The sequence below is a fragment of the Aptenodytes forsteri genome, unplaced genomic scaffold (assembly GCF_000699145.1).
Source record: "Aptenodytes forsteri isolate BGI_AS27 unplaced genomic scaffold, ASM69914v1 Scaffold96, whole genome shotgun sequence".
Lineage (NCBI taxonomy): Eukaryota > Metazoa > Chordata > Aves > Sphenisciformes > Spheniscidae > Aptenodytes > Aptenodytes forsteri.
Genome location: NW_008795029.1, coordinates 3,575,979 through 3,598,272, shown reverse-complemented (window position 1 = coordinate 3,598,272; position 22,294 = coordinate 3,575,979). Strand labels below are relative to the sequence as shown.

At 44.8% G+C, this 22,294-nt stretch overlaps 2 protein-coding genes across 2 annotated transcripts in view; one reads left to right on the top strand and one right to left on the bottom strand.

Annotated features, from left to right (window-relative positions):
* The window catches only part of GAS6 (growth arrest specific 6), a 45,842-nt gene extending 44,979 nt beyond the window's left edge, over window positions 1–863 (top strand). Inside the window, exon 16 of the mRNA XM_009276151.2 lies at window positions 272–863. Coding sequence (XP_009274426.1) covers window positions 272–423 — 152 coding nt within the window. The 3' untranslated portion in view covers window positions 424–863. The remainder of the gene's footprint in view (window positions 1–271) is intronic.
* Window positions 864–4,570: 3,707 nt separating this feature from the next.
* The window catches only part of TMEM255B (transmembrane protein 255B), a 69,660-nt gene continuing 51,936 nt past the window's right edge, over window positions 4,571–22,294 (bottom strand). Inside the window, exons 5-8 of the mRNA XM_019471213.1 lie at window positions 19,428–19,513; window positions 16,208–16,367; window positions 10,314–10,457; window positions 4,571–5,116 (exon numbers count right to left, since the gene is read on the bottom strand). Coding sequence (XP_019326758.1) covers window positions 4,949–5,116; window positions 10,314–10,457; window positions 16,208–16,367; window positions 19,428–19,513 — 558 coding nt within the window. The 3' untranslated portion in view covers window positions 4,571–4,948. The remainder of the gene's footprint in view (window positions 5,117–10,313; window positions 10,458–16,207; window positions 16,368–19,427; window positions 19,514–22,294) is intronic.

Below are 22,294 nucleotides of genomic sequence, written 5' to 3'. Positions count from 1 at the left end.
ATCAGGACTGGAGGCCTTGCAGAGACACAGAGCAGCTGAGGAAGGGTTCAGCCTGGGAGAAGGGCTTTTGTGCACGAGAGCAGATGGCGTTTTCCCCATGTCTGGGATTGTACTCCTGCCTTCTGCTGAGAGGGCCGGGGGGTAGGTAGAAATCACAGAGTGGAGAAGAGGAGAGTTTGAATTCATTGAAGTGATGCTCATCTGAGCATGGGTAGGACAGGTCTGTATTCAAAACCAGGCATCAGAGATGTTTGTCTCCCCTTTCACACAGACGTTCCTGTGACTTCCACTCCGGTCACCGCGTCCTACCACGGCTGCATGACCGTCAGGCTGAGCAACAAGGCACTGGACTTAGACGAGGCTCTCTACAAGCACAGTGACATCACCTCACATTCCTGTCCTCCGGTTGAGGCGGGTCAGTAGGTACCACTGCAATGCGAAAGTTTTATAGTCAGAAACTTTCAATGCTTTTCTTTTTTTTTTAAAGATATAAATTATTCAGACCTACCGCACTGCGTGTATAGTTTCTCTTAAACACTGAAGTTATGTAGGAGCTACTGATCCTTATGTCAGATTGATTATTGAAATACTCCTTTGCTTTGAGGTTTAAAGGTTGTAATATATTTGTAAATAGTTCAGAAGACTAATATTAAATAAGCCAAAAGTACAGAATATACCTAAAGTGAATGTTATCTTTAGACTGTAAGAGACAGTTTTATCTGTAATGCGGAAAATCTGGTAATATATGAGTGTGGACTGGAAGAAAAATAATAATTCTGTATTATTTTTTATTACCAAACACTGCTATATGATTTGCAAAATATGAGAGAATAAAATATTTACATACAAGTTTTTAATTTATCTGTACTGAAATTATTCTGTATTCTGTTGTTTGGAGGTAATGACGCAGGCTATGCCTGATGTGGAGATTACAAGTTTTTAATTCATCTGTAATGAAATTATTCTGTATTCTGTTGTTTGGAGGTAATGACGCAGGCTATGCCTGATGTGGAGATTACACTAGTCGGGGGGGGTTGGGTTTTTTTGTTTGGAGGTGGGGGGTTTTAAGTGCTTATGTCAGTATTATATATCTTCTGGGCTGGAGAGCAAATGGATGCTGCTATTCTTATTGCTAGAGTTTCTCTTTCTGGTACCACAGATAGAAGACTCAATTGTGACCTTTAGAAAAGCTCTTGGTCAACAGAAAATGGGAAGCAAAATTGGGTCAGCAGGAAACAATTAGAAGAAAAGACTCAATAAGTTGAAAGCCATATGGCTTTTGTGTCAATAACCGCTGAAGCAAATGATGAGGTGTCAAGAATTGGGGAATATTATCTGGCAATGACATATTTTTGCTGCTTAATTTTTAGGTTGCCTCATTCACTGTGAGCCTAGTGGGAGCAGAGAGGCTTGAGACTGTGAGAGTTAGCCAGGCCGAATTGCAGTGTGGTGAGAATATGCGTGTGGGTTTACTCGGGAGAGGCTGTAAAGCCATAAAGTGCATTCAGCTTTTAAACTATCCTTGTGAAGCTGGGGTGGGCTTTGCCTAGCCTGCTTTGAGGCACTTAAATCTTGTTTTATTTCGTCCTTGTCTTGCATCAGATTAATGAACTGAGAAGGACAGGTATCTGCTGTGGTGGAAATCCAAATACTGGGTGCCTAAGGTTACCCTATGCTTCAGAGGGTTAACATGGAAAATGTCTAATCCTAATCTTTTATAAATTGTTCCTGGTCATTCTACGTCATGCTTTGCCTAGTCAAATACGGAGATGACAGATTAGCCTAATAATCCACACCTGTAACAACATCTGTGACCAAGCTGTGGAGATATAACTGTCCCAGAGGAAAGGATGGAAGAGGGAGAAGACTATCCCAAACATACTTGCTGGTAAGGATCCCTGTTTTATTTAGCAGAGAAGAGGAGGGTACTCTCTTAGCCATTAGACAGCATGACATCATAGCTCCGTATCATGACCAAATTAGGCAGCAGTAATGCAGTAGGGCAGAAAAGACCAGAGCTTTACCGCTTTCAACCAACCTACTCATTTACACTTACAGGAGGACCTGTCAAAAGACTCTTTACACTCACTAGACAGTAATAATTTATTGGCAGAGTGTGCATGGCTAGGAAAACCCAGTAGTTCTATGGTTTTGCTTTTTTTTATTGAGCAAGGGAAACCATGTTATTCCTGAGAGTGCTTTCTGTTAGAGTTGATGACTCTGGATCAACTTGTGATACGATGGAGAACCCAAGAAACATTAGTTTAGTATCTCCAGTGAGAGCCAGGGATCCTGAAGATACTGTGGTTAATAGCACTTCCACACTGCAGCGTTTTGTTTTCTGTGTGTTCTTCATGGTTGTTTTAGTCCTTTACCAAAATACATCTCCCATCTTTTTAACTTGGAGTAGCTCTAATGAAAACAGTACAAACTTGGAAGACACCTACTATTCTTTAAACCAAGTAGATGAAACAAACCCTGTTTTACTTTGTTCTTTTCAAAGGAAGCACGTTAGCAAAATAGTCTTATGTCTGGCATTTTCGTATAATTTCTGTGGTAGTTCCCAAAAAACTTCCATGTGGCATAAATGAATCACAAACACGTCTGACCTTTGTGTTAATGTAAGTGGTACTGTTTATGAGGCCAGAATTATTTTGGATTCTGGAAACGTGAATCCTGTGGTACAGTGTGGTACGCTGCAGTTTCAGACTTCATATTATGTGAAAAAAAGACTGTAATTCCATTTTCTAAACCAGTCTAATTCAGAGCAAAAATTTCTCCCAGACTGTGCATATGTGTGCATGTATGCAAAGATATTTTGCATAGACCACAATGCCCCCAAACCCAAAATGTGGTTTAGAAGAGAAAGCCAGAGTTTGTAAGTCTGGGGAATTAGAGAAAGTGGGGGTCTTTTGTGTCAAGCTGGATTGTTTTTAATACCCTACAGCAGTACCACGCTGGAGGAAGAGGCAGCTGCTTCTATATGCCATTGAAAAGAGGAAAAAAGTGATAAGCATTCCTTCATTCCTCCTCAGTCACTGTGCTTCGACCCAAGAGAAATATTGATTTATTTTTTTTTCTATTAGCAGTCTAGGTGCTCAACTCAAAGGGAGCAAGTCTGTTCTGGGCTTTGAATCCCCAAAATGAACCCTGGTGGTCCCCCTGGTAGTATTCATAGTGAGTAAAAAAGTATTCATAGTGAGCAAAAAAGCAAATTTGTAGTTCCGCTCATTTCTTGATCAGGGTGATTGTGCTCTTCACAGCATGCATTTGCACAAGAACTAAGCATTTTGGATGTGTTAAATTAATGCTTAAAGGAAAAATAATCGTCTCCTCTCTGACTTCTGTTTCTCTTAACCAGGTTCATATAACTCACCTTGTCAACAATACATGTAAGGCAACTTGTCACTGATGTTAACATCGCTGGTCTAGAACTCTGCATCTCAGAAAATCCTTCTTAATTGAACAAAACATGGTTTTTGCTGTCCATATAAATTAACCTCTGATCTTATGTGTATTAGTACTGAATCTGCTTTTTACACATAGAGGTACAACACATAAATTAACAAATTTCTTGAAAGGTGGAAAACACTATGTAAAAAGCTGATCATTCTTTGTTCTGTTTTCAGCTGGTCTGATGGTGTCACTTCCTTTCAAAGGAAACTGTCAAGCAGCCTGGTTTTGTTTATATAGGGTTTTTTTATATTTTCATAATATGAAGCAGCTGCTTAAAAAGTTAATGAGAAATACCTTCCTTTCCCTGCTTTGCTTTTTGGCCTTTCAGGAAATTTCTATAGCTTCACTGCTGTCTAGACTGTTAAGATCTATAGAGCGAGCAAGCAGCAGCACCACCCTTCCTGCAGGAGCAAAATGCAGTGAAGGGATGGAGCAGTCTGATGGGTTTTCATGCTGGTATAGCCACTCCTGCCTCAAAATATGGCAGCCATGGGCTAAGAGGGATCCCAGCTCATGTGATGCACAGCAAGGGGGCAGGGTGCACACAACAGGGACAAGACTTTGTTCCTGTTGATGGCACTGCTACCTTCATCCGTTCTGTTTCAGTCGTCGTAAAATGCTTGGATCAGGTCTTGATCAGTTTAAAAACAAATAACTGGGGTTTAACATAGAGTGGTTTTGGTTGTGGTCCTCTTTTGACTATAAGGAATTAATTTGAACACTAAAGTGCAGCTTAAATACCAGTCTGGAAATTGCATCTTTAGCACACTGACATGACATTTTACTATGCAGACTAGACTGGCACAAAGTTTGGATAAAATAGTCCCAATAAAATTAACCTTTCTGTTTGAAACTTGAAAGAGAGAGCTATTCGGTAGGGTACTTTTTCCTCTGTTCTTTTGTTTTCCTGTCCTTACAAATATACACAGCCTTAGGTACAGTATAAATATACACAGTGAATTTTATTGTAAAATAATTGCCACACTTTTTTTATTGGTACAACACTTCCACCAAAAAGGGTTATTAAATAAATACTACAAGCAAACAAACACTTGGTCTCTTCCTACCCAAAATTATTGACTCGGAGAGCTTCAGAATACCCACTCAGACAACACAGGCTAAAACCCCTCTATATCGGTTTATGAGAGCAGAATATGTATCTGGGATGCTTTCCTCATTTCTCCTCTTGAAGAAAAATCATTCTCCAGAAGCTGAAGAAGGAAAAAACTCATGCTTATAGTAGCCAGAAAGCAGCACTGCATTTGACCGCAGGCAAACTGGTGGTGACTGGTCACCCCACTGGTGATGTGCCTGCCCTTACGTTTCCAGGGTTCTGTTCTGCTCACAGTGAGATGCAGGTAAAAGCAGAGTGGCCATAACACGCTCTGCGGTGGGTTCCTTGGGAAGTCTAGTGCCTGCACAGCACAGTTTTCCAGAGGTTTCTTAAAAACAAAATAAAAGCCTACCAGCTACCTGAAATAAATTCTTTGTTCTATGGTGCATATGGTGGAGGCTTTTCTCCAGGCACGAAGTAAGTCGGTGTATAGAGGGCTGGAGCATTGGGGGGAAGACCATAGCTGGAGCTGGACTGAGATGGAGGTTGAGTTTCTTCTGATAAAGAAATGTCAGTAGATGATGTTCCTGGAAAATTGCTGGCAGGCTGTATATAGACAAAGAAAAATACCTTCTTCAGTAAAGGATTACAACCCCGTTTGTAGCTCTGCGTTAAGTGTTTGCCATTATATTTGTTATATAATAAGCCCCGTGATTAAATTTCTCATGCATTGCAGCACAACACTCAGTTTTAAAGCACCTGCTTAAGTATAGCAATGATGGCTTCTAGTGAAACAAGACAGATTCCATCTGTAACCCAAGTCACTTTTAATAGACATTGCGCATACAGCTGGGCAATAGAGCAGAACAGGAATTTCTGCAGGAAAAGATGCTCTGGCTTCCTGGGTGAGGCACTGCACCTGACTGGCTGATTAGGTTACGTGTAGCTGCTCGTTTCCAGGCATCGCTGTGAAATTTAAATTATCTCAGCTGTAATTAATCTCAGTTATAATACTTGCATAAATGCAGGGTCTTATGCCAAATACAGATTCCTCTTAAGAGAAAATTTTACAGGTAGGCATGTGTCTCCCTGTAGGTCTTTCACTTCGGCTGTCTCAGCTATAATGGGCCTTTGGCTGAAAGATGCACAAAAAATAGATAGAGCTTAGGAAGCAGCCCACGTTCAGGAACAAGCAGAGTTTGTTAAAACAAAAGAATGCATGTAGGGACTAATGTTCTGGACAAAATCCTACCACTACTTTAAACCAAGTTTTGCCATTGATTTCAAGAGGGTCAGGATTTCACTCCTCCCCTCATAGCCAACACATGCCAGTCCATGGGCTTCATCAGAAGAGTTGTGCTCAGCTCCCCTCAGGTTCAGGCCTAAAGTGCCTGGAATTTAAAAAACAAAACAAAAAATAGTAATCATGAATCTTTTTCAAGGGAAATGAAAAATCTGGGCAAGTAAATGCTGCTCCCTGCTGCTAAAAAATTTCATAGTCACCACCTAGAAGGCCAGTACCAGGGCTGGCACTTGGACAATGGCATCTCAGAGCTGCCCAGGGCTGGCAGACCCCATGCCACGGTGCCTGGCTTCTCTGTGGGGCTCCGGGTCGGCAGGGGCTCCTGCCCTGGGTCAAACTCCATGGCAAGGAGAATGTTGTCCTGCATTTGTACCACAGGGAGACTTAGTGAGTGAGAATGGGGATGTCCTGACAGGAAGGTTGATTATGCCCTGTAACTCTCCAGGAGGCAGTGCAGGTATACTGACAGACCTGCTAGCTAGAGCAGCTCCAAACATAGTTGTTGGGGTTTTGGGTGGTTTGGGTTTTTTTATTTATTTTGGAGTTGTTGCTTCCCTTCCCCCTCAAACTGTAGCCACTGTTTCCATCTGTCTGCCTGGAATTGCTCCTGTAATGAGTTCTCCTCTGGCAGGAATGACTGGCACAACCTTTACTGCTGTCATCACCACCAGTCCCTGCACAGCTAATCATTTACCTGACCAGCTGGCAGGCCTGTTACCAGACTAGTTGTGACTGAACTGTACCAGTAAGGGATGAATGATTTTGTTAGCACATGCCACAGTAAACGAAAGAAATGCTGGTTACATATTTGTCAAAATGCATTCCTGTTATCACCCTTTCTTTTTTGCATTTGGCTGATTTCTGTTTGTGGACAAGGAAGCATGAGATGAACTGCGGAGCGTTTCCCACCAGCTCAGGTTGTGATTTTTTTAAAGACTTTTTGCCTCTCCAGCAAGCATTTATTCAGTGAGATACTGGATTCAGCAGAGGACTAGGAATTAATCTGCTCAATGGTGGGAGCCACAGGTGAACTCAGGTTCATAGCCTTTGAGCTAATGGAGCTTCAGTCCATGCAAGTGGGGGCAGCTCTTAGGCTAGGCATGTTGCGTGCCAGACTAACCCAAAGTGGGATATGTTCCCAGGAGGAGGAACTATGGCTGTGGATTTCCTCTGGTTGAGGTGAGGCTTCAAACTAGAGTTACTAGTTGGTAATTGATTGCTAACTGCTGTACTTCATTAACTGGCATCAATTCACTTTTTTTTCCCCTAACACTTAGCTGAAGAAGGTTTTGCTCCTTTTGTTGTACTGAACCATCACGTGTGTGACCCTGCCCCAACTGGGGGCAGGTGCAGGGCAGTGTGAAATGCAGGAGCTTAGGAACAGCGTTTAGCCAAAGCTTCGGCGAGCCAAGGGGAACGCTGAGAAGAGAAGTGCGTCCTGGGGCCCTTAGGTGGATCTTGGTCTTTGTGGAAGCAAAACATTATGCCTTTTGAGATGCCCAAGGGCACCCTCTGCCAGCTGCTCCAGAAATACATGTCTCATGTAGACCTTGGCCCACATCAGCAGCCCTGTATGGATGTCTTGCGAACATTAGGCCACCTCAGATGCCATATCTTTAGGCAACTGAACTGCACCCCTAGGATACAGGGTTCAGCCTCAGATTTTGATGTCTCAGTTGAAGGCTTCAGAACATAGATATCTAAGCGCACAGCAGTGACATGTAGCAACTGAATCCCACCCCTAGTCAGTGGAAAGGCCTTTAGGGTGCATTCGTAGCACTCGCATCATACATCTTTAGCTTGAGATAATCTACATGTGGCTCCCTCTGTGGACTCTAAAGGGTAGACCAGCTGAGGCAGGGTCTCCTACACTATGGACAGCTAGAGCTCAATTCAGTTGCCCACATGTAAGTGTCCAGCCCTTTTGGGATGCCATGGGATATCCCAGACATCCACACAGACGTAATGCAGGGACTACAGGACCTGGACCCTCCCGCAGTGGCAGCAGGGGCTAGGTGGCTACCTGATCTCATTGTCAGGCAGCACTAGATCCCTACGTGCCAACAAGCCCCTGCATTTAGCCAGATGAATCCCAGCCCCAGGGCCTGTAGATGCCTTAAGGACTAGGACCAGTTGAGCAGGGCTTGTGAAGGCCTGAATCCAGCAGCTGGGCACTGCTTGGAGCACTTAGATGGGTCATGAAGACCTCCAGCCCCATGGATTTAGCCCACAGCTCTCAAGTAATGGAAGCGGATGACGGTTAAGCTTCTGGCTGTTCCTAATCGGGCCTGCTTCTAACATTCACCATTTGTAGCTTTGAGTAAGTTTATTATGATTTTTTAACTCATATACTGATGCAGAAATTACTTCTCTCCAAACTACAAGATAATGAGCTCATACAGGCAGGAAGGTGGCTTGCTTCCCCTCCCAGGCCCAGGAAAAGGATTAAGCGCTTTCCCTTTTTGGAGCTTCTCGCTAACCTCTCCTGGCTTGGGGACAGCTGGTGGCATCTGCCTCTGAATGTTACGAAGGGGAGAGAAGACAAATGAACACACTTCTTAGAAAAAGCAGAAATCTAGGAAAGGAACTGTGTTTATTTTGGAATGCAGTTAAGAATTTGGGGAAAATATGATGTATTTCTGTTTCTCAGTGGACACAGGACTGAACAGTTACAATTGATCCTCATGACTACTTACATGCATCTTTTCAGCTTAATCGCTTTCTTTCATCTGGTTTTATCCCCTTCTCTCTCTACTCTTGGCTACATGCTAACTGAACTCTGCAGAACAGCACAGCTTTTCAGCTAAAAGCAAACAAAAAGAGATGTTCTTTTTTTCCTCTCAACCCGTGGTCTCCAAAAGTGCCTGGCCCCATTTATGTTAATAAGTAAGACGTGCCAAGGACTGTTCTCTGGCTGTGAAGCCAACTGGCACACCACATATCACATCTCTGCAGCTGAACTCTTACCACCAAACCAGTGTGACTGTATGCACACTACCTACCGGGAATGGTCCATTGCCCTTGCCATCTTCTGACCCCTTCCTGAGTGTTGCTGGGAGACTGTTAGGTGGCCTGGGCCAAACCCATACCAGGAGCACGCTAAAAATTCATTGCTGTGGATGGTCATCATGTCCCAGTACTTGTGCCTGGTAGCTTATTGGCCCAGGAGGCTGTGGGGAGCTGGTCCACAGCTAGTTCATGCTAAACATGCAGTGTTTTCGATTAAGAAGTATTGCAAAACTTGTGGTACCCACTGGTCTAGCACTACACAGCCAAAGTATAACAAGCCATTGGATGGAACAAAACAGTCTTACTGTGCTTTAAAAAAATCTAAAAACTCCTATGATTGCTCCAGGGTCTCAGTACATTCAGTTATTTACCAGCTCACCCTATGTTCTTCACCTCACTCTGGGGGGAAAAAAAAAGCAAACACCATCCTCAGCACCACTCCCTGCATTTTCCAGGCCAGCTCTGGCTGGACGCAGCACAGGCTTGGAGCACGACTTGCACCTCATCCTTCTGAAGGAGGCGAAGCAGTGTTGACTCAGCTCATGTTGTATGCCCTCCTGCAAGGGGAGAAAGCTGCACCTCTGACAGTTTTCTCTCCTGCCTTCAGGCCAGCTGCCTCTGGTCAGTAAGGCTCAGCAACCTCCACCAACTGCCATAGCAGCTCTGTACCTGTCTCCCAGTGGTGGCCTGTAATAGATGCTTATAGGAAGCTAAAAGAAAAAGGGGTCCATCTTCTGATGAGCCCCCATTGGTTCTTGTGGCAGGCAGCCATTTGGGGACTTGCTGGGCTGCAAGTGACACCTGAATCCCTGTATTTAACAGCAGCTGATGTTCCTAACCCCTCATTTATACTCTTCCACAACATCCTGTGGCATTTGAATCTTCTCTGGTGTGTAAAAACACTTCCTATTTCTGGCTTATCTTGCCACCTAATAGCTTTACTGGGGCAACCAAAACTTTGTGTGATAAGAAGTTATCACTAATATCCATCCACAATCCTTTCCATATTCAGTTTCACAGCCCTCTTATTTCCTCCCCTTTCTTGTCTCCTTTCCATCTGAAGAGTCCTAATCTACTTATCTCCATAATTAAGAGTAAGGTGGGGTAAGGTGTGTAAATTTTCCTGCAAAATCCTGTGTGTATCAGATGCTTCCTTTGGCTTCCCCAATGCCTCTGTTGCTGCTTTATCTTGCCCAACATGGGGGCTGTGTTCACCTTCATGATTACTGTAGCGCAGCTCTAATCCCACACTGGGATTCCTGGTCAGCAGACAGAGTCCAAAGGATAACCAGAGAAAGGCTGAGATCTGAGAACAGACCCAACAACTAGGCCCAGACTAAGTCGTCCCAGAGACGAGTCTGTGAGTTGGGATCCAACTTCTTTGCCTCGTTTCAAACCCCCAGGAGCCAAGATATACCGCTGCAGAGTTTGTACTGAGTAGCAGCTTATGCTTTTCTGATGGAGTAAGAAGGGTGCCATTTTGTACTGTACCTGAAGAGGTAACGGGTAGGATGGATATGTAGAAATAGTTGCTGCAGAAGGACAGAACCCAGTGTATGTCAGGATCTGCTGGGCAGGATTGTACAGGATCTGAGGAGGAGGTGCAGCACTGAAAGCAATTTGGGACAGAGGTACCTGTTGAGCACAGAAGACAACAATGTATCAGCACAGCGCAGAGCGGGCTGGAGCAGGAACTGGTCCTAACACAAGCAACTAGGCAATTTAACAACTTTCTATTTTCCAACACCAATACCGGTACTACAAAAAAAAGAAGGAGCAGACTGAATGAGAGGAGGGTGTATTTGGAGTGAATCTTCTGACCAGAAATACACAGCTATTTTAATCTTCTTCCCTTGGAAAAAGACTGCTGGTGCTTCCCTAGCACCAGTTACAGAAGCATTGGCAGGACTCCAGACCCTTGACATCCTGAAGAGCACAGCCTACAGCTTTGACTGCCTCTTCTTATCCACTCCAGCACCAAACACCCAGTCCTTCACAATTTGCTACAGGCTCTTTCCAATAGCAACTACCTGATGCCCTCACGTCTTTTCTCTCTGCTTTCCTACACAGATCTACAAAGATCTCCCTTTCCAGACCACTTGCTCTTCCTTCACAGCTCCCTCTCACTTGTGAAATGGAGTTTGCTGCTGGGTGGCCAGTATGTGCATATCTCATTCCTACTGCATAAAATCCTTCATCATATCCTGTGGCTTTATTGGCATGTCCCTTAACTGCAATGTGAGATGAGGTTTGCAGGAAGTAATAGCTCATATTAAACCAGCTAGTACAACTGGGGGAGAAAAAAAAAGAGCAAAAGCTAATTGTGAAAGGGGGCTTGTGTTAAACCCTAAACCCCTGTGCTATATAACCATTTGTGAAGGACAGTAGAGCTCTGTGAAAGATTTTCATGTCCCTCTACTTTGCAAAGCGAGACAAATCCAGTGGTTTCTTTTCTCTCCTTTGTTTTTATCAGCAGATTCCTCTACATGAGAGCATGGAATTTTCTTTTTACTGAAATAATAAAATACGGTGGTTGCCAGACAAATGCTGAAAGCAGCAGCCAGGATTTTTTTTTTTTTTGGCATTTCCTTTCAGATTTATCAGTGAGAGACATAAACCACTGCATCCTCTGGAGATAGTGCGAGATCTTTTTGTGATTGAGAAAGAGGTATATTAATTGTGTTTGTACATGGAAAACATCATCTAGGTCACTGATGTCCCACATGAGGTTACCTGACAACCTAGGCCTTAGCTCTCTGGAGAAGCTTAGCACCCCAGGAGCTGGCACAGAGAAAGTCTGGGGTTGAAAGCAGAGAGCCTATTTCAAGGGAGAAGACAAGTCTCTCATCTTCAAGGTACCCTCCTCAAATCACCTCCTTTCTACCCACCCTGCTGGGTGGATATGGTGGGGAGAAACGGAGAGACACTGCCTTTCAGACAGGAGTAGCGAGAAGCAGCTAACGAGCTTGCCTCAGACCCAAAGGTTTGGGGCCAGCGACACGGCCCACCCCAGCCAGGGCTGGGCCCGCGCCCGGAGCATGCCCTTCCTCGGAGGAGGGAAGGTCTGGCGCAATCAGATCCTTCTGGCTATGGACGTAAATGTGGCAAGAAATGCTTGTTTTGCCCAATGTGAAACACAGATGCCTGCTCTGCATCTGTCACCAACTTTCTGGTGTGGGTCCCTTTGAGGGCTGCTGTCCTTCCAGGAACCCCTCTCAGTCCTCTTAACGTTCTCTCCATCCGTAGCAGCAGTTCTCCCCAATTGCTAAGAATGAACATCACAACAGTCCTAGAACACAGTTTTCGGGAGTCATCCACCCCAAATCCACTGATCAAAGCACCTTATTATCAGGCTATCTGGTCTCAGCCTGGAGCCAGCAACGATTTGCAGGTATTGAAGCTGGTTAGATGCTTTTATCAAGTACTCCAGTAATGACACTATGTTAAATTAGTCACATAAAATACAAGGGTAGGTGGAGACATTTTAAACTGAAACACCACCCAAGTCAAAGAGATAAGGAGCTGTGAACTGGCCATGGAGCGCTGCCAGTGCCATGCGGGCACCTCAGGTCAGGGAGCGTGGGGAAACCAGGCTGCGGCCAGAGGGGCTGTCTGGCTGCCCCCCACCTGGCCACGCAAGCCGCTGCTTCGCTGCGTGCTGGGCTGTGTGGCTGCAGAGCAAGGCAGGTCAGCTCACTGGTCTGACACAGACCTGCCAAAGCGTTTCTTTCTGAGCTACGACTACTTTTAACGTCAGACTGCACCTTTAGTTGCATGAGTGCTAAGACATGAACGCATGGCAAGTAGCTCAGTAATTAGGGGTTCATTTTGTTTTCCTTTTTAGAGAAGGATGAGGGAAGAGGAGAGGGGATAAGGGAATGATATTTAAACTGTTCAGATTTCCATAAGGACTCCAAGAAGGAGACTAACTGAAAAAAAAAAAAAAAAGCCAGCAAGACCCCCAGGACCATCAGTAGTTCTGATTAATGCAACCCTAAACTCAGGGCAGGCAGATTCCTTGGCAAGGTGTGTCAGGAAAACATCTACAAGTCATCAGACAAATACTGGGGCAGGGAAAGGAGTTTCTAGATTAACTCTTAGTTACAGCAAGTGAAGTTTTCCATGCATTTCTTTACCTCTCTCTTCTGTGAGAAATAATCACTGTGTTTTACCATTTTTGATACTCCAAGTACATACTTCTATTTACATTGTATCTTAATCTGCTTTTTGTTAAAGGTGACTTTAAGGTAACTGCCTAGCCGGCGTCCTATATCCAAGCACACTGTAGATCTGAAAAGGAGGGTACCATTGTAACCACTGCAGCTCCCCCAGCACCCAGCAGATCACAGCGGACGGCCTCACGGGTGACACGGGGGCCACTGAGAGCTGACACCTTGGGGGTCGGGAGAGGACGAAATATTTCCCACTGAGCCAGCACAGCCCTCTGGCAGGCAGGAAAACCACGGGGAGCGTGCCAGGGTCTGCAGGGAATTTGTCACAAGAAAGAAAACCTGCAACAACCAAAACAACACTTCTTTTTTTTCTGTCCAGGAAATGCGATGGGTTTAGAGGCAACGGCACTGTTTTGCAAACACTGCCCTTTGTAACATGTTTTGGCTTCCAGCGTTCCCCAGAGATAAACATGATGATTTTGTTTGACTAGTCAGCCTGGCCCTGTGTTTTCTGGAAGTCAATCTCGGAGCAATGCCCTGAGGCATTTCAGTGGGCTTTGCAGCTCTCCCTGCAAAATGCCAGTGAGCATTTCTGTGGGAAGGTGACATCCTGAAAGAAAGAAAATTGTTCTCCCACACATTTTGAAGGGTTTTTTTCTTATTTCAGTCCCATGCCCCTTTCTCTCCTTCTTCTGCTTGATGTTTTCTTGGCCCCGTCTTCCCCCAAGAGTTACTCCTTTCGTAACGAAAGCGAGCAGCAGATTAGCAAACCAGCTCTGGTACGTCACTCAAAAGGACCCTGAAAAAGCACAGGCAGGAGCAAGGAGCGGTCATTGCATTTTGGATCGCTGCTTTAGTAACACTTCACAAGCATAGCATGGCTCCTGTGCTGAGGTAACTGACACAAACTCATCTTTCCCTTAAGCTAGTGAGGGTTTCTTTTCCGTTCCCGCTGCAGAGGAGGCATTAAACAGCTTATTCAGATCAGGTTTTCAGCTGGAGCCCTGACAGACTCACTCCAGCTGAGCCTGGGGGGAAGCTGCACGTCCACAGCTGCTGCGATTTCCTTGCACGGCTTTATGCCGCCCAGTCAGAGGACCCAGACCTTGACCCAGGCTCTGCCTCCCAGCAAGGGAACGTGCCAGGTCATGGAGACCCCAGTTCTCCCAGGAATGTCTCCTCGGCTTGGCGCCCCTCGCGAGCAATGCAGCAATGGCCCCTGCGCAGCGCAGAGGTCTGCCTGGGCTGGAGCTCGTCCTGCTACGAAGCATCAGCCCAAATCCTACGTAAGCCTTGGTTTGTGCGAGACAGATTAGGTGGACTCAGGCAGGCTCTCTGCACCCCCATCTCAGGGGAGCACTAGCAACTCCCACAGCTGCCCTTGGTGGAGGCACTAGCATCCATCTGCTAGGCAGAGGAAAATACTTAGCAGCACTGGAAAGCTGCAGTGCTCTACCAAGGACTTGCTGTAGATGACGCCTGCCTTCCCCTCCTCATGTAGCTGCTTTTCCCCTCGTTTCCCACTGTGGTTGTTTCTGCTCCCCTTCTGCCATTGCTCCTCTCACAGGGAGGGGATGAATTAAGCTGGGAAAGCTGCTTCTACTCCCTCCCGTCAGGCAGCCGCAACTCTTCACTTGCCAGCTGCAATTTCATAGAATCATAGAATCATAGAATAGTTTGGGTTGGAAGGGACCTTTAAAGGCCATCTAGTCCATTTGTCCCACTGTGGTTGTTTCTGCTCCCCTTCTGCCATTGCTCCTCTCACAGGGAGGGGATGAATTAAGCTGGGAAAGCTGCTTCTACTCCCTCCCGTCAGGCAGCCGCAACTCTTCACTTGCCAGCTGCAATTTCATAGAATCATAGAATCATAGAATAGTTTGGGTTGGAAGGGTCCTTTAAAGGCCATCTAGTCCATTTGTTATCAACTCCTTGCAAGAGCCCCCTCACATAAAGGACAGCTCAGCTGCACATTTCTTACATACGAAAGCTCAAGGTGCTCGTTTGCCTTAAGCTAGAGAGAGGAATATTTCCAGCAAACATTTTGCAACTCTTAACAAAGGTGAATTTCAAATAATTCATATGGCCCTGCTCTGTCACATAGTTTTAAGCACCCAACACGTTGTAGATAGCCTGGACATGCTTGCTAAGGGACGCTGGGTGGTCAGAGCAGGGCCTGGATGGCCTCCAGTCTGACTGGGTCCTTGGCTCACTGGCTGCCAGCTCTGACCAGCCCCTTCCCTCTAGTCTGCCCCCCCCGGCGTACATCTCACCCGTCTCTCTTGCTTTCTCTTCCCTGCTCCATCCCTCTCTTCTTTCCTTTCACCTGTCTTTCTATTTAGTTTTCTCCTCTGGAATAGTCACCAGAAACATCTAAGATGACCTCTGCTGCTATCACACCTCCCTTCGGCTCCTGCATTTCACCTCCATCCCCATGCCTCTGCCCATTTAGTTTGGAAGCTTTTTGGGCTGGGACCATCTACTCTTCTGAGTGCCTAGTAAATCATGAGCCACTTGGTAGGTCTTTAGGCACTGCTTTAGCAAACATGACCACTGACAGTGATAATCCCAGGAACAGCTACTTCACCCTTTTAACATATCAGAAAATCTAGGCAGTTGAGGCACTGTATTATTACAGAATCCCTCGTAGCACACAGCCTCTTCTGAATGTAGTGATGCACATCAGCACAACATGGTGGTGTGGCACAGGGAGCAGTTAGAGGGTGGCATTCCTTAGTGAAACACGAGGAGGTTAATGTGACCCGAATACAACTGTTTAAATAAAAACTTGACTGGTACTTCAGAGTTAATCCCCATTCTTGGGAAAAGAACTACATAAGGTTAAATAGTCACATGTAGGACTTGAGGTTTACATGTTATCTACAAACTAGCATCCTTGAACTCTGTGCTGGCCCACATGTTCAGTGCTGAATTAGAAGAAAAAAAAAAAGATGTCACTAAGTGAATCGCCAGCATCTGTTCCCACAGACGCCTGTTTTTTCCCTTCCATTCATGTATTTGACCAGGCTTGACCTACTTAGCTGTGAGCAGCTGGCAACAGCTTAGCCTAAAGATATGACTCCAGACTCCCAGATCACACAGGAAAAATGTTTAAAGTGCCTCCTTCATACACTTATGCTTCCTTGGTTTTAACCCATTTGATAACGTCAACAAGCACAGAAGTCCTCACATAAGGCAAAAGACTGTGAGCCTTACCATGTCTTTAAATGCCCCGAGAATGGCTGCCGTAATAATCCCCAGAAACAACCCAATGATGTTGAGGACTGTGGAGGACCACAGCAGCTTATACAGGTGAACCACGTCCTGACAGCTGCTCACGCCGAGAAATTCATAGTAGCTGGAGGACTGCTCTGAACTGAAAGGGAATGCAGACAATGTCACTGCAGTGGGAATGGTTTTGTACATAATACAGAGCACCAGAGGATCTGAATCCCTCCTGCTTACTTTCCTCTTTGGTAAAGTACTTCATCCATGCTCCCACCAAACACTGCTCAGATGAACTGGAGAAAGCTCTACTGTAGACAAAAATTGGCTTGCTAATGCCAGCATTAAACGTGTAGTCCAACTAATACCAACCCTAGTTTGGCTGATCGGTGTTGTGCACCAGCAGGGACTCTTTTTTTTTTTGCTCAGGGTCTCTGAACACAGGCATAGTTCTGGCACATGGATGCTGCCCTTGTTTTTTAGCTACCAGCTAAGGCATGCTTAGCATTGCTTTTTTTCCCAGCTCACCTGGAAATCTGCTGGCATCTCTGAAACTGGGGAAGGCAAGTTGCTTAAGCATTAATTCAACCACAGGAAGGGAGATTTTGCCAGCTGGCTACATTTGTTTATGGTGTCTGTGGTTCCAAATTAACAGATGCAACACAGTACAGTATGAAGATGAGCCTTTACACTATGGATTGTACTATCCAGAAATCTTTGTTTGTTCACATTTCTACACTGCGCTGGTTATTGTAAATCAGGCATTGTGAAGTTAATCCTCATTGTCTTGCCGGAAGTCAGAAATATCCTACTGCACAATTTGAAACCACAGTTTCCTGCAGTTCTTTCCAGTACCTGCCTTAATGCTAGCCCACTAATGAGCTCCTAGAGCAGCTATTTGTGTTGGAAAGATTTTTTAAATGCCAAGTCTGTTTTTGCACTGTTAGGAAATTACCATCAGATTATGGTGGAAACCAGAAGTGAGCAGTTTGTGCTCACTCTTGTGTTCCTCCATCCTCAGCGCATGGGGCAGCAGTGGAGATGGTGGCTAGGGAAAGCTCTGCAGAGGAAGGTAGCAGTGTGGAGAAACCCACAACATCTCTGGGAAGAACGAAGCCAAGCACAGTAATTCCTGGAAATGTCCAATCATTTGTTGTGGGGCATGGTTCTGGCACTGCGGATCCGCTACTGTTGAGTTCACTTGGGCCCTATCATGAGCCCAGACGTTGCTTAACTAAATAAACCTATAGCTTCAGCTGCCATGGAGCTGAGGAAATCTGACTTGCAATCCTGCCTGCATACCGGTCTATTGCATGGCTGACACCAAGTCACTTCGTGTCCTGTGTCTCCTCCTACTTCTCTCTAGCCATCCTATGAACTGGAATTGCCAAGTCTGTAGAGCAGCAAGACTGCTTCTTTACTCTGGATTTGTCCATGCCAGTGCCCTAAGATCTTGCTGTCCACTGTGGATTGCTGACAATGGCAGAACACACATGTTTAATTATATCATTGAATACTGTCACAGCAGTGATCAGTCCCAGGTGTTCCAGACAAAACCAATGTCTTTTAGAAAAATGGCACTGAGGATCTCCATATGGAGGGGGAGTATTCCTGATCTCTCCTTGTTGTTACCTTGTGCTTTAAGCTTCAGTCACTTTATTTGATAACTCTGAATGCTTTCACCCCTTTAAGACCCCTGTTCTTTTCTGTATTGGGTTGGACTATTCAACTCAGTGTTAACGTGCAGCAGTCAGTTGTGCACCATGGAAGAAAGTATTCTCCGTGTAAACATACTGCATTGCAACTATGATGTTCCATCATTTGTCTATCATAGAAAAGGTACCAAATTTGTGCATACTCTACCTTTCCCATGTCACTTGTTTTGCATACTTCCATCATGTCCAGATTTAACACTTCTTACACAAGCAAAAGACTCTAACCTTCATAGGGGATTTTAACCCATTCCATAGACCTGCACTCACTTTGTGTCTCTTGTGTGCATGAGAAATATGTATGCATAGATGACTTCCCTCTAGTCCCAAATTTAATTTTGCTTCTCTAGTTGAGTGAGGATCTGGGCAAGAGCTACTCTTTTATGCAGAAGCCTTGTGTAGAAGCCTCATTGTGCCAGCCTCATTCCTCTACACATACAAAGTTCATGTCTGGCAGCACGCTAGCCAAGGCTTACAGAGGACTGGGGTTATTCAGGGCTGCTAGCATGTGAAAAGGAGGCAAACCCAAAATAAAACAGGAGATGCAGGAAGGAAGGAAGATGAGAAATACATAGAGGGAAAGAAAGAAGAGTGACTGTGGGTGAACTGTAGAGGGTTGCAGACGTTGCATGAGAGTGCATGGTAAGATGATAGTGAGGTGTGCAGAGGATGAGTCAGGCAGAAGATCTGCTCTAGGAAATCTCCCCAGTTTCTTGTGTGTGGCAAGACATGATGCTGCTTGCAGTTGGAATCTCTATGTGCCAGGTGGCCAGTCAGTTGTGCGAGTTCATTTCATCTGTCTTCCACATTATATACCCTTGGTCTTTGCTGTGCTGTAGTTTTCCTAACCACCTTTTTTACTCCTGTTAAATCGCTGCATGGCAACCCTGTGCTAACCTTCAACTGATCTTCATAAGCATATCCAGACATTTCCTTTCTTATCTTCTGACATCTCATGCTTTGGTAATGACAAAGTCAAATGGCAGCTTCAGAAAACACTCACAAGACCCTCTGTATCTATCTTATGACAATTTAGCAAAATCCCATGCCTACAGAGGCTGTTGCTAACAAAAAAGAGCTCTGCATATGCCTACAACATGATCTCTGCTCATAGACACCTATGTTCCTATTCATTTTGTTTCCCCCAGTTTGGTAGAAGAAAAAAGGATTCACTAAATCTAATGGGAAAATTGCATTGCAAGATCAACAGTAAATTTTGACAGGGCTTTGACTGAGTGGTCGATTTTGATCACACAGCAAAGAGCTTATGGACATGTTTAAAGAAAAAGAAACTGAAATAATGCCAACACTAATACGCAACCCCTGACCTTTTCTCTGCTGGCATCAGAACTTCAGTTGCAGAGGAACTGGATTGCTCAGCATACAAGCCCTTTGTGTTGCTTCTCCAGGTCTAAGGGCACCCCCGCCCCCATCATTTAAGAGGAGGGACAAACAACCAAGGATTTCTCAGAGGCCATTGACTGCACACAGGTACTTACTTCTCACAGTTGTACAGGTCGCAGCAATAACACGTGTTACTCTTTACTTTCAGCTGGCACTTGCTGTTTAAGGTATAACAAGTCACCTGCCAAAAAAGAAGATACTGACTTTTATTCTCAGTGTTTCAATGTTGTGTGAATCATCCTACTGACCACAAAGAAGCAGCTACTGCAGTGTCAGGTTTTATTACCTGTTGTGCAGAAAGATCCTGAGATTCCAAAATCCACGGCTGCAGGGCAGAAGGACATCCCTGAGCTCCCAGGAGTTTCACGCAGGACATCAGCTCCTGAGTCTCAGGGCATTTGCACTATGGAGCCCGGAGCCCCCAGCACCGACCTGCAGCCAGGGCTGCCAGAGTTTTCAAGCACTTTGCTGCACTGCCTGGTGCTATTTTGCCGAGACCCAGAGTCTGCAGCTGCGAGATGCGAATCCCTATGGCTGTGACGCAGGGACCATGGGTCCTGAGAGATACACCACAGCAAGCCACTAAAGTGGATAAGAATACCACTCCATTGCAGTGGGGAAATGGGCAAAGAAGCCAATTTGTCTGAACAGCATCCAATCAATACGAGCGCTCTCCTTTCAGTAACACCCTCCTGAAGAAGGAAATAATTAGGAACAACAACAAGAAGAACAATCTCCAAACCCACAAAAAAAAAGCTCAGAAAAGATCCAAGCACTCCAGCAAATAAGTACCATTTACTGCAGGCTCTTGAAGAGAAAACTGAAAAGGTTTATTTGTGTAAGCAGGAATTGCAGGGATGGACACGTTAGTACAATAAAGGTAGGCACGTAAACCACTCTCCATCCAGACAAGAAATCTTTTTAATGACTCCCTAAGTGTGGTAAGCATTAATCACTTCTATTTGGCACTACAGACCAGTTGAAATATTTTATATGTAAGGCTATTTTTTCCTGAGATTTTTAGCTTATTGACTTTGAAATCCTGGAGAACTGTCAGGTTTTAAAAGCTAGCAAGTCAGAAAACACATTCTTTCTATAGTTTTTATTTTGATAGAAAAAATGTACTGTAACCACTGAGAAGTATTTTGTTCACAAAATGCAAATAAAATGCATTATTGAATGGAAAATTCCTCATAATGAAAAAGTAGAAGCATGCTTAGGAACACATGCCTGCTTTTGAAAAGCTTCTGTCAGACAGTTCTGCTTAGCCATGAATGTGTTAGTCTGTGGGATAGTCTCCACAGGAGATGTTAAACCAGATGTTTCTCAGCTCCTGAGTTCTGGATGTGTGCATCCTTTTTAGTGTGGAAACTGCCACTGTTGATGAGTCTGTACTCCTCACGTGTTTGTTCCCAGCAAAAAGGAAAGCCTTAAACACACACACTCAGCACCAGAGAAAGTTCATCTTGCAGCTCGTCTCAGACTTGCCACACTTGTCCTTAGCAGGATTTGCTTGAGCAGTGGAAGTTGGGTGACAAAGCTAAAGTTAAAAGGAAGTTAAAATGATGCCTTGGGATTGCTTTGCTGCGCAGGACAAGGCTGTACCTGTGGTTAGTCTCTCATACAAATCAGCTCTTCTAACCCAAAATGGAAGTTAGGTTATAAAAGGACGGTCTCAGTCTAGGTTGCAATCTGGAAATGGAGCTCACAGCTTGATACAGACACATCACACTTGTCACAAGAATATGTTAGTGATGTTCTATGTTATACGAAAAAGATAGGACCTCGTTTCATGACCCTTGTTCTGTTGTGTCTGAACTTACTGGAATTTCACATAAGGGCTTTGTTGGCCTGAAGTCACATTCAGCTGCAGCTGTCCTCAGCCTGAGCTGCAATTTACTGCGGAAGAGGAGTGTGCCACCATCAATGTCTGTGTCGGCTTAATCAAGACCAGGTCAGAAGTGACTGAAACACCACACCTGGCTACTTCTCAAAGCAGTCTGAAAACTAATCCTGGAGCAGAGTGTGCCAATGCATCCACTACCGCAGCCATTTTGTTGGGACGCCCTAGTGCTTTTGCACTGAGTGGAACTTAAGACTTTGGGTTTGACCCCCTGTATGCAGTCAAAATGGCCTAGGACCTGCATAGTTAAAAGACCCTTTTCCCATTACACATGCATGATTGGGATCAGAGGGCTTCGTAAGATGGAGTGGGCTGCTAAAAAGGTAGTTTATTCTGATGCATAGCTTTGGGGACCACTTCTGATTGATAGGAAATAAAAGTAGATTTCCCCTCTCCAAGCATCAGTAAGGCCAGTTTGTCCCTTTTTACTGTAGAAGGCTAGAAGTCCAAAAGAGGGAGATCGGCAACATCTTAAACATGTTTTTAGTTGCTTCTAGGCTACAAGACATATTATATTGTTGGCCAAGGGAGTTACTGTAGTTGTCTATTTTTATCACTGCATTTTTAAAACATGCAAAGAGCAAGACACTCCTTTTTAGGAGAACAGTGAATAAACCAAAATAAACAAATTACTGTGTGGTGTGAGCAAGGGTGGTGAAAACAGGCCATTTGTGGGCATTCTGCATGTCAAGACCTATTATTTCATTTCAGTGACCAGACATTTAGCTTTTTCATGTTCTGGCTGTTTGTGCCTGTCTATCCCCTCAGCACCAATTGAAGATATGTTCTCACCTCATGGTAATTGCAAGAAAATCAAATTCTTTCTGCTTTGAGCAAAGAGAAGAACCGAAACAGGCAAACTACATGAGCTGGAAACCACTCACAGGCTAGAGATGGCAATCAAAAGGAGATTTGCACTTAGTAAACAATCTGCTTTCCTAGTTAGGTGTTTGCCTGGCATGCAGAGTATGTCCCCTGCTCACTAGCCGGCTAACTTTGGAAAAGCAAAAGCCAAGTTCAGATGCCATGGATCATTAACTCTGAATTCGCACACGCTGA